This window comes from Dipodomys ordii, unplaced genomic scaffold (assembly GCF_000151885.1).
Source record: "Dipodomys ordii isolate 6190 unplaced genomic scaffold, Dord_2.0 Scaffold52, whole genome shotgun sequence".
Taxonomy (NCBI): Eukaryota; Metazoa; Chordata; class Mammalia; order Rodentia; family Heteromyidae; genus Dipodomys; species Dipodomys ordii.
This window is the reverse complement of record NW_012267268.1, coordinates 3,473,036-3,485,355: the sequence shown is the minus strand read 5'-3', so window position 1 is coordinate 3,485,355 and position 12,320 is coordinate 3,473,036. Positions and strand designations below refer to the sequence as shown.

Below are 12,320 nucleotides of genomic sequence, written 5' to 3'. Positions count from 1 at the left end.
TGTGACTTAGAAATTATGTAATCACTTAATCACAATCAAAAAAAAAAAAAAGAACTTCGGGGAAGGGAGGGAGGGGATGGTAGGGGGAAAACAATGGAGGGGCTAACAATGTTCAAGAGGAAGTGTACTCATTACCTCACTCATGTAACTGTAACCCTCTGTATAGTATCTTTACAATAAAAAAAACAACAACAACATCAGCAACAACAACTACAAAAAGAACCCTCTTGAGTTCAAGATGTGGAAACCATATCTTGGCGATCATTTCTATTAGCATCATTGTATATGGTCATATGAACAAAGCTACTGAGCTATTGTGATCCTCTGCTAGGGCTATGCCATTATCAAGAAAACAAATAATAGTAGATGCTGGCAGTGATGTAGCCCTGTTAGTGGGAATGTAAACTGGTTCAGTCACTCTGGAAAGCAGTATGGAGGTTGCTCAAAAGACTAAACGTAGAACTACCCTATGATCCAGCAATCCCACTCCTGAGCATTTACCCAAATGATCACAAACAAGGCCATACTAAAGCCACCAGCACAATTATGTTCATTGCAGCATTATTCACCATAGCCTAAGATATGGATCCAACCCAGAAGCCCCTCAATAGATAAAGGGATCAAGAGGGGCTGGGAAGGTGGCTCAGTGGTACAGTGCTTGCCTTGCATGCATGAGGCCCTGAGTTTGATTCCTTAGCACCACATAATCAGGAAAAGCCGGAAATAGCACTGTGGCTCTTGTGGTAGAGTGCTAGCCTTAAGCTGAAAAGCTGAGAGACAGCATCCAAGCCCATAGTTCAGGCCCTTCAACTGACAAAAAAAAGATAAATGGATCAAGAAAGTGTGATATATGGGGCTGGGAAGGTGGCTCAGTGGTAGAGCGCTTGCCTTGTATGCATGAAGCCCTGGGTTCAATTCCTCAGCACCACATAAGCAGAAAAAGCTGGAAGTGGCACTGTGGCTCAAGTGGTAGAGTGCTTACCTTGAGCTGAAGAGCTGAGGGACAGTGCCCAGGCCCAGAGTTCAGGCCCGATGACCAGCCAAAAAAAAAAAAGAAAAGGAAAGAAAGTGTGATATATATACACATGATGGAATTCTATGTTTCCATCAGAAAGAATGACATCACACCATTCAGAAGGAAATGGAAAGACTTGGCGGAAAAAAGAAATCATCGTTAGTGAAGTAAGCCAGACCCAAAGAAACATAGGTTCAAAAAAAAAAAAAAAGAAACATAGGTTCATGGTTTCCCTCATTTGTAGCAACCCCCTTTTCTAAGCAGAGCTCTCAGGTCAGGCTTGAAATAGCTGGGCTTCATTTTCTCTGTAACATCTGAACTCCACGTGTGATTTCCCCAAAGTGTTTTCAAGAGACAAGTAACCAAAATATCATCCTAAGTAAACAAACTGTCTGGCTTGTCTGACAACCTAGAACTGCCGCCTCTCTTGTGCAATAGAAATCATGCAAATAAGGAATATTCCTTATAAAAGCAAGAGCACTGTTGGGCTTGATGCAAGTCAATCATTCCTTCAGTCTTGTAAAACACAAAACAGAATGCACTTTTGCTGAAGGGGCAGTTGTTATAATTTTAATGTCTGAAAAACATGGCTTTTGTTGTTGGGAGTCCAATCACTTGGGCATGGCAATTTTCCACTGGGATTGATGCTGAGAAAGGGAAAATGCAATCAATGCATTATTGAAGTTATGCTACATTTGTGCTTTCAGATTTACTATCATCTGATCCCCAAATCACCTCCTTTTGCATGTCTCTGTCTGTGGAAGGTCTTGTCTGTGGAAGCTTCTCTGTGGAGACCATATATCTTATTTTCAGTTCTTTGGACTCCAAACCAGTGATGCTCAGTACAGGGAGAAGGTGCCAGGAGAGAGGAAAGGTTTTGTTATTTATACATTCATTGTCCTGTCTTGCTGTTCTGTTATGTCCCTTTTGGGGCCATGTCCAGAAATGAGGACTACTCCATCCTCAGAGTCCTGGCTACACTGTGGGTTCCATCCCTGAAGTGAGCCCCACAAGAAGGCCAGTGAGCATCACCCTCCAGGGCAAGATTCAGGAAAGAGAAGCAAATTGAGTGAGTTACATTCCTTCCTTTGCAGAAAGTTCATTTGCAGCTGGGCACCATTGGTTCATACCTGTTATCCTAGAGACTAAGATCTGAAAATTGTGGGTCAAAGCCAGCCTAGGCAAGAAAGACCATGAGATTCTTATCTCAATTCTTCATCAAAAAGCTAGAAGTACAGCAGTTGAGCAAATGCAGCAATGGTGCCTGCCACCAGTGGCTAATGCTTATAATCCTAGCTACTCAGATTTGGAAGCTGCCTTATTGTAAGTGTTGAATGTCAGATCAGTAAAGAATAACAGTGAGGTTCTGATGCAGATGCTCAGTGGTTGTCTAAGTTCCTCTAGAGTCTAAAACTTTCCCTTCCCAGCTCTCCCAACACCCACAGATATTACTTTTCATACCAGCCATATTGCACTTCCTTGCCCACCACCAAATCCTGCAGACTCTTCCAAACAAATGACATGAACCCAATTCTTTCCCTTGGAATTGCCTCATCAATGGGACTAACCTGAAGTTTGTCTCTCTCTATCAAAAAGAAATGGTTGACAAGTGGGTCGAATCTGTTTATCCTCTTGATGTAGAGGATATGTGTTTGATAGCTGGAGTAGAGAAATTACTTCTTCTGGAAGGTTTCTTAGAAAATGTGTGAAGTGGCACAGTTGAAACCATCTCTCTGGTACAGTTAAAGCAACCTGGGCCTGAAGTGCAGTGAAATGAAATTCAAATACAGAGATAAATAAAAAAAAAACATAATTCTAGAGTATGACATTGACACGGATTTTCTTTATTTTGTTGGTTTTTGTTTTTGTTTTGTAATTTCTAGCTGAAGAAAAGTAATTAAGGGGAAATAAATATTACCTAATTAGTTCACTCACAAGACAATATGTTGGAAATATCTGTACAACTTGGAGAAGGTTGGGGGGAGGAAAAGAGGAAGAAAAATGAGGGAGGAGGTAACAAGTTAGACAAGAAATGTACTCACAACCTTACTTATGTAGCTGTAACCCCTTTGTACATCACCTTGAAAATAACATTAAAATAAAAAGTTATACATTCAAAAAAATAATAATAATCCTACCTACTCAGGAAGCTAAGATCTGAGGATCATGGGTTTGAAGCCAGACAAGGTGTGGTGAGACTCTTACCTCCAATAAACCACTCGGATAAAGCCAGAAGTGGTGCTGTGGCTCAAGTGGTAGAGTACTAGTCTTGAGCAAGAAGAAGGTCACGGACAGCGCCCAGGCCAGAGTTCAAGCCTCAGGACTAGGGGAGAGGGGTTGAAATGCATCAGTGGGTACTCACTAGACACTGTTGAAAATGAACTATACAACTTGTCAACTTGTGGGTGGGGATAGAGGGAAAAACTAGGAGAGAACAAAAGAAGGGATGATATTTTCCAAAAAGAAAGGCACTCTTTGCCTGACTTATGTAACTGTAACCCATTTGCACATCACTTTTATAATAACAATTTAATTTTTTAAAGCTAGACGTAGAGCTGTAACTCAAGTGATAGAATACTAGCCTTGAGCAAAGAAGCTTAGGGACAGCACCCAGGCCAAAAAAAAATGTAATTTGCAAGAAATTATGTGATCTACCAAAGACAGGAGCCTAGAATTTGTGTTTGCACTCTTCCAGTTAAAGGCTTAACCTTCTCTAGAAACTATATAGATTTAAGGTGAAGCTTACTGCAAAGTCAAACATGTAAACACAGTCCCAGCACCACAGTTGTCTACATTCTCTATTTCCCTTTCCCCTCTTTTACTTGCCACCAACCACCTAACTAATGAGAGGGAAAAAAGAAAGTGAAGGCAAGGACAAGCATTGTGATGCAGTGGTAGGGAGGAAGAATATTACAGGGAAGGGATAGCCGGGCTACTGAAGCAGACTGCCTCCACCAGACCTCCTCCAACCTCAGGCCGCAGAGTGGGGAGCAGGACTCAGGCTTCTGGGGAGTACAGCATGGAAATGAGCACAAGGGTTCATCTTGGAACCAAGCATCAGGCCCTCTGTAGTGAGACACAAATCCTGGTAGAAACAGAAGGTGCCATGTGCAAGCTAGAACTCATGGATGGACCCTCCAGACAAGCTCCAGCATCAGACACCTGTAGGCTGCTGCGACAGACTAGAGTTTTAACTTCTTTCTGTTTCAGCCTCAACATGGATCTGGGAAACACCTCCCCTCTCCTCGGGACTGTATAGGTCACTGAAGCTGTGGGACACAGGACAATCCAGCTTAGCCCAAGTCTATGTGGCTTAAGAGACTACTTTCATCAACATTACCACAATATTGAGTAAAGGATACAAAAATGTAGAGACATCCTGTGTTCATGATTGGTGTTAAAAGGTCTATGCTACCCAAAGTGATTTACAGATTCAATGAAAGCCCTTTCAAACTACGAATTGGATTCTTCACAAAATTAGGGTGAAAAAAAACACAGAAACAGTACTAAAATGTATGTGCAAACAGAAGAATTCTCTAATAACCAAAGCAATCTCGAGCAAAAAGAACAGCATGAAGTATTATGCCACCTGACTTCAACACATAGATCAGTGGAACAGAATAGAAGCCTAGAAGTAAATCTAAACATCAACAGCCAACTGATTTTTAACATGTGCTAAGCATGCATATTAGAAAAAATATATTCTTTTTTTTGTCAGTCATGGGCCTTGAACTCTGGGCCTGGGCACTGTCCCTATGATCTTCAGCTCAAGGCTAGCACTCTACCACTTGAGCCACAGCACCACTTCTGATTTTCTAGTGGTTTGTTGGAGATAAGAGTCTCACAGACTTTCCTGCCTGGGTTTGGCAGGAACTGTGATCCTCAGATCTCAGCCTCCTGAGTAGCTAGGATTACAGGTATGAGCCACCAACGCCTGGCTATTCTTTTCAATATATGTTTTTGTTGAGTGAGATAAGCTCAAAAAGCCAAATATTGTATGTGGAATTTATGGGATACAGAGCTAAAATGATAATGATGATTAATAATTAGACATGAATGTAAAATGAGGACTGTCTAGAGGAGATTGGAAAGGAAAAGAGAATCAAGCTACACACACACACACACACAATATTCACATAAATATACACATATATTTGAAGACAGCATATTTAGCCTCTCAAACCGTATTAGAGAAATGGGGCAGGAAAGAGGAGTTTGGGGAATATAATGGAATGGAGTGGGTAGACTTGTTCAAAGTACACTGTATACATGTATGGAATTATTACAATGCAACCTGTTATATTTCTAATGTATGCTAATTCAAATTTTAAATTGAATTTAAAAGGGGAAAACCAAACATTAATTAGTTAAAAATGAAAGGAAGGGTCAGGTACTAGGCTCACATCTGTAATACCAGCTACAGCCCAGGCAGTGAAGTCTATGAGACTTTTATCTGCAGTTAAGCACCAAAACAACAGAAGTGGAGCTATGGCTCAAGTAGTAGAGTACCAGCCTTCAGTGAAAGAGCTCAGTGCAGCACCAGGCTCTGAGTTCAAGCCCTAATAATGGCACATAGAAAAAGAGAGGAAGGAAGGAAGGAAGGAAGGAAGGAAGGAAGGAAGGAATGGAGGGAGGGAGGGAGGGAGGAAGGGAGGGAGATAAAAGAAGTATAGGAGGGAGGGAGCAAGAGAAAGAGATAGAAAAAGAGAAAGAGAAAGAGGGAGGCGGGAGGAAAAGGTCAGGGAGGGAGGGAAAGGAAGGGTAGGAATAAGCCAGCCAGGCCAGGAATTGAGTTTGTTCACTGAGAGACGCTGACAGTATGTCTGTGCTCTGCTCTATTTAGCTCTGCTGGAAAGGTGAAGTTGGTGTGAATAGTTTGGAGAGCCTGTTCCCTGTAACCCATCTTGATTGGGCTACACTGCCTCATTCCTCTGCAGGTGAGAGGAACAGTTCTCAGAAGTCAAATGCCTGTTGACAGCATGAAGTAATGAAAAGAACATAGAGACTTTGGATCTGGTACAAATCAGTTTTTCCGCCTGCTGGCTGCATGTTAAATCCAGGAGAAGACGGTTACAAGCTGATCTATCTCCACAGCTCTCTTTCCCCATCAGCTTTGGAAGCCACCTATACTAGATATCATAGTTTAAAAAGTAAATCCATGTCTTACTGTCTGCAAGAGAGTTATGCAGGAGAGCTACCAGACCCACACTGAACTTAGTATGAGAGTGACATCACCTTCTTCTAGATGGGGAGTAGTACATTACTGCAGCCCATGATAACTTATCCTAACAGAGGCTGAGGATGACAACTGTGCTGGACCATGATCATGACCATTCAGTCACAGGTGAACATCAAATACCAAACATCAAACACAGTGCCTGGAAAGCAAAATTTACTCTATACAGCTTTCTTAATCCTTCATACTTTCAAATTTTGTATTTTCTGAAGGCCAGATCATGACCCAAGAACAGTAAGACACTTTTCTGATACTATTTTCAAGTTGGGACCTAGCCATGGAATTCTGGAGAGAAAAAAAAAAAAAAGATGAGAAAGTGGCGCTGTGGCTCAAGTGGCAGAATGCTCGCTTTGAGCTGAAGAGCTAAGGGACAGCGCCAAGGCCCAGAGTTCAAGCCCCACGACTGACACAAACAAACAAACAAAAAGATGAAGGATATATATAGCTTCATCAAGAGACCTCTGCCACCCTCTCAAAGTAATATAGACACTTCACAGCACCAAAATCCAATTCATCATCCTTTCCTCTGGTGTGCAGGTGGGGGAAATACAGAAATACATTTCCTGGCACATTATTTTAAACATCTGTTTTTGGTGTTGTATAGCCAGAGGACTTGCAAATGCTGACTCCAAAACATTACACAGGATTTTGAGTGAGGCTTTGATGGTAACCCCCCCCACCAAAATGAGGAGCTCTATTTCATTAACCATCTCAGCTTCCTGTGACCCAAGTCTCTCAGATGTTACAGACCAGTTCTGTGTATTACAGAAGTTGAGGCCAACAGGCACTTGTGGCTCACACCTATAATCCTAGTTACATTCAGGAGGCTGAGCTCTGGAGGATAGAAGTTCAAAGACAGCTTAGGCAGAAAAGTCTTCCAAAATCCATCTCTACTTAACTAGCAAAACTGCCGAGCTGGATGTGTGGTTGAAGTGGTAGAGCACCAGCTCTGAGCAAGCTAAGTGAGTTTGAGGTTCAAGCCCAATGATAGATAAAACGTTAAGGACCAGAGCAAGAAGAGCTTGCCCCAGGTAACATGCCAGGAGTGGCTAAATGCCATCATTGCCCCTCCCCTTAAAGCTCTTCCTTCCTATCATGAGCCATTCATGACTGTCATCCTTCTACCCATTCATCTCTTCTTTAGGCCACCTGCCTCATTCAGATTCCTGGATGGAATCTGCCCAAAATGACCAGGAAAATCATATTGGTAAAGATTTCTGGTGTCCACTTCCCTCTGATTTCTATGGGTGGTGTCTGTTGGTTTGATGTAGTTATTAAAAGTCAGTCTTACTTTGGCAATCAGACAGAAAGCTATAATCACCACAGGCATTTCCGAGAGACCTTTAAATGAATATCATTAATTTTGAATAAAGCTCTCCTTCCCGTCTCTTTCTAATTATACTCATGACATCCCTATTTTATGTTAAAAATTCCTCTACCATTTAATTTTTTTTAAGCCTGCTTTTTAAAGTGCATGTGCTGGTCTGGTAGCCTAAGTATCTGGGTTAATTTTCTGAAATCAAAACTAATAGCAACTAGACCTTTTCCCTGTCTATACTCTTCGGCACCCCTTACCCAGCCCATGTATTGTATTTTAAATTGGGGTGTGTGCAACAAATCAAAGAAAGTTTGGACAAATGGGATTGCATGAAACTTCAGAGCTTCTGCATAGCAAAGGACATAGCTAGCAAGATCAATAGAAAGCCCACAGACTGGGAGAAGATCTTCACTAGCCATACAATGGACAAGGGTCTCATATCTAACATATACTTGGAACTCAAAAAATTAAATTCTCCCAACAAGAAATTATCAAAGAAACAACTGCTCGATAAATAAGTGGGCTATAAACTTAAAGAGAAACTTATCTGATGAGGAAATAAGAATGGCCAATAGACACATGAAGAAATGCTCAACTTCTGTAGCCATAAAAGAAAAGCAAGTCAAAACAACAATGAGATTCCACCTGACCCCAGTTAGAATGGCTCTAATCAAGAACTCTAATAACAACAGATGCGGAAGGGGATGTGGCCAAAAGGGAACCCCAAGACAGGTACATAAGTGGTTTTTTTCTTCCTTGCTATTGTTTTTAACGTACTTATAATGTACTTTTTTTGTTTCTTTTGCATGTTCTTTCCCCATGTTATAAACCCTGTTTTCCCTGTATTTGATTCTGGTGCCCTGCATCTTGTATATACACTTTTCTAATTTTGGGAGGGGAAAGGAAAAAAGAAAATGCTTAAATAGGGATACAGGTTGACCCATTGTAACAATGAGATGTACAAAACACTATGTTGAAAACGAACTTTACAACTTGTGGGAAGGGGGGAGTTGGAGAGGCGGGGAGGGAAGGGATGGTAGGGGAAAAACAAAGGAGGGGGTAACAATGCTCATTAGGAAATGTACTCATTACCTTACTCATGTAACTGGTAACCCCTCTGTACAATATTTTTTACAATAAATAACGTATTTTTTTTAAAAAAATTGGGGGCTGGGAAGGTGGCTCAGTGGTAGAGTGCTTGCCTTGCATGCACAAGGCCCTGGGTTTGATTCCTCAGCACCACATAAGCAGAAAAAGCTAGAAGTGGTACTGTGGCTGAAGTGGTAGAGTGCTAGCCTTGAGCTGAAGAGCTGAGGGTCAGTGCTCAGGCCCAGAGTTCAAGCCGCATGACCAAAAAAAAAAAATTGGGGTGTGTGAAATAAATCCGTCTGTGCTCCAGAACGGGAGGTTACTGCTTGGAACAACTGACTCCCAAAAAGCAAAGTTCGGGTCTCCAGGATAAGGTGGTAGCTGAGCATAGCTTAGATACTGGCCAAAAGGTAGAAAGCTCCACAGAGAATATCAGCGACCTTACAAATGCAACTCCTTAATTCATTACATGTCCAATGGAAGCTTCCATTCCTTAGACAATGCCGGTCAATATCCTCTTAATTTTTCTCTAGCCAACTTCTTCACCCAGCATGTGCCAGATACTAGGTTAGGTGTCCTACATTGCTCATCTAGTAGGATCTTCACCAAAGGCTGTATGAAGCAAGAATTCACTTGTTTAAAAAAGAAATAAAGCACAGGTAAATTAAGCAGATGTCTCAAGCTGGGATTGTAACCTACTCTTTTAACTTTTCTCCAAAATCACTAGAGGATATCCTCACCATTGAGATAACCAAATGAAAATGACAGAGTATTGGCGGGGGGAGGGAGGGGGTGTCTGGGATGTGAACTCAGTGGCCTAGGCACTGGCCTGAGCTTTCGTGCTCTAGGCTAGCGAGTGCTCGCTTGAACTCTACCACTTGAACCACAGCTTCACTCTGGCCTTTTTTTTTTTTAATAGCTAACTGTAGATAAGAGTCTCATGGACTTTCCTGCTGGGCTGGCTTCGAACCATGGACCACAGATCTCAGCCTCTTGAGTAACTAGGATTACAGGAGCAAGCCACCAGCGCCCAGTGACACTTTGGATTTTTGTTTGTTTTAATCTTCCCTGTTTCCTTTGACCAGGGAAGCAGCAGGTAGAGTTGTTGATTCACCAGACTGCAGGGAATAGAATAGGGTAGGGTGGAGACAAACTAATAATACAGGTCAGAGGAATTTCCCATCTAAATCAAGTCTAATTTCAGCCAATCACTGTCCTTGCAAGGTCCGGCCTCGGCAGAACCCAACAGTGGGTGTTTCCAGGCCTGATTTGAACCCAAGTCGGACGGGGCGGGAGGTCAGGGAGAACGCGGCGGGCTGGATGCGCCCCCAGCATTGTGGAGAAAGGCCGCGCCCGCAAACAATATGTCCTGTGTGTGGTTCAGCCCTCGCGTGCGGGTGACGAATCCTATTCCGCGGCACACACCCCACGCAGGTGGCAACCCTCGGCTGGCCCACCAGACGTGCGCCATGGACAGACCAGTCCATGAGCTCTTCGGAAAAGCAGATGGCAAATTCTCCTGGCGCCCGGGCTGTTGCGCTGGAGACCGCGGGCAAGCTTCCGCCCGCTCTCCCTTCCCCTAGACTTTCTCCTCCCGGATAGGGTCCCGGATCCACCCTGATCCCCACCCGCAGTAACACATGGGACCCTCACCTGCCCGGCGGCGGCGGCGGCGGGCCACGGCAGCACCCGGCGGCGGCGGCGACCGAAGCGGAATTTGGCCGCCTTGTAGATCTTCCAGTAGACAAACAACACCACGCCTAGCGGCAGGTAGAAGGCGCCGCAGGTGGAGAAGACAGCGTAGGAGGGCTCCTGGCTCACCTGGCACCGCTGGAGCCGGGCGTCGTACGCCTCGCCCCAGCCGAAGAGCAGCGGCGCGAGCGCGATGAGCGCCGCCAGCGCCCAGGTGAGCGCGATCATGAGCGCCGAAGCGCGGCGCCGGGTGCGCAGCGAGTACTGCAGGTGGCGCGTGATGGTCCAGTAGCGGTCCAGCGCGATGGCCGCCACGTTCCAGATGCTGGCGGTGCAGCACAGCACATCGAAGGAGGTCCACACGTGGCACAGGCTTCGGCCCAGATGCCACCGCCTCCCCGCCGACAGCTCGCTCACCAGACTCAGCGGCATCACCACGGCTGCCACCAGCACGTCCGAGATGGCCGTCGAGGCCACCAGGTTGTGCGGCACGCGATGGAAGGTGCGGACGCGCAGGATGGTGACCAGGACCAGCAGGTTCCACAGGAACGTGGCGGCGATCAGCAGCGCCAGCAGCGTCACCACCAGCACGGTGAAGACCGAGAACGCGGGTGCGCGGCCAGGCGGGACGGCACCGCCGTGGGACGACCCCGCCACCCCGTCCGGGCCCCCGCCGTGGGGCTCAGGTTCCAGGGGAACTGTGGTGGCCGCCGAGAGGTTAGCGGCTTCCATGGCGCGCGCGGGCTCGGGCCCTGGACCCCGCAGGTGGACACGTAGGCGGGGGAGGGAGGGGGTCACTGTGAGCCCCGAAGATCTGAAAGATCTGGAAGATCAGAAACGGGTCTAGGTCGCTCGGTCCGGGTTCCTCTGTTGGGCTGCAGTTGCTCTCCGGCGCATCCTCTATTTCCCAATAAAGGAAAGGAAAGAGGGAGCGGGAGGGAGAGCGCAGGATTCTTCCAGTGCAGCCCCACTAGGCGCGCAGTCCCGAGGGGGAGCGGACCGCAGGCAGGCGAGGTCCCGGGGCCCGCACGGGGGCGGGGCTTGCAGCGTTGCCCCACCCCCACCCCCTGCAGCAGTCGGAGCTGCGGGGCTCCGGGTCTGGGTCCCGGAGAGCTGCGGGGCGGGGCGCCTTGGGGAACGCACCGCGGTCAGCCGGGCCCGCAGCTCAGGCCCCCGCGGGTCTCCCCGTCTCCGCGGACGGAGAGGATGGAAGTGCACTCCAGAAATCCTGGAGGGATTTCCTAACCGCCACCTCCGCAGGTCCCTGTGGCCGGCGGGCCAGCCCTGGGCAGGTACTGAGGGCATCCAGCCCCACCTCGTCCCGGACAGAGTGGGTGTTGGTTTTTCCCCCGTGCCAAGTGGTCTGTCTGCCAAGTGGCAGACCCCGGTGTTGGAGTTTGTAAATGGCAAACTCCCTCCATCTGGCTCCATCCCTGCCGGTTCTGAGCACTTCTGCCCGAACGCTCCACCTGGGAAGCTCACTCCCTGGGAAAGAGAAAGAAAAGGAAAGAAAGAAAGAAAGAAAGAAAGAAAGAAAGAAAGAAAGAAAGAAAGAAAGAAAGAAAGAAAGGAAGGAAGAAAGGAAGAAGGGATAGAAAGAAAGGAGAGAAAGAGAGAGAAAAAAGAGAAAGAAAAAAGGGAGAGAGAAAGAAAGGAGAGAAAGAGAGAAAGAAAGAGAAAGGAGAGGGAGGGACGGAGGGAGGGAGGGAGGGAAAGGAAAGAAGGAGCGCGCTACCGAGCATTTAGGCAGAGAGCTGGAGACCGAGGTAGTGCCAACCTCTGCGCCAGCTCCAGTCTCACCCCCAACACACCCAACTTCCCACCATCCCACCCTCCCCCGACGCCCCCACCCCCACCCCCACGCACTGGAAGACTAAGTCTTCCAAGTTGGGAGAGTTGAGGTGTGGGTGTTGTTTCTGCCCTGCAGAGGACATAAACTCAGCTTCTGGCATGCTAAGATCTGAGGGTGG

General features: G+C 46.3%; 1 protein-coding gene across 1 annotated transcript in view; it reads right to left on the bottom strand.

Moving 5' to 3' along the window:
• The window catches only part of LOC105988899 (5-hydroxytryptamine receptor 5B-like), a 23,828-nt gene extending 12,047 nt beyond the window's left edge, over positions 1-11,781 (bottom strand). The window contains exons 1-2 of the mRNA XM_013020665.1: positions 11,322-11,781; positions 10,312-11,147 (exon numbers count right to left, since the gene is read on the bottom strand). Of these exons, the coding sequence (XP_012876119.1) occupies positions 10,312-11,147; positions 11,322-11,781 (1,296 nt within the window). The remainder of the gene's footprint in view (positions 1-10,311; positions 11,148-11,321) is intronic.
• Between the last annotated feature and the right edge of the window lie 539 nt (positions 11,782-12,320).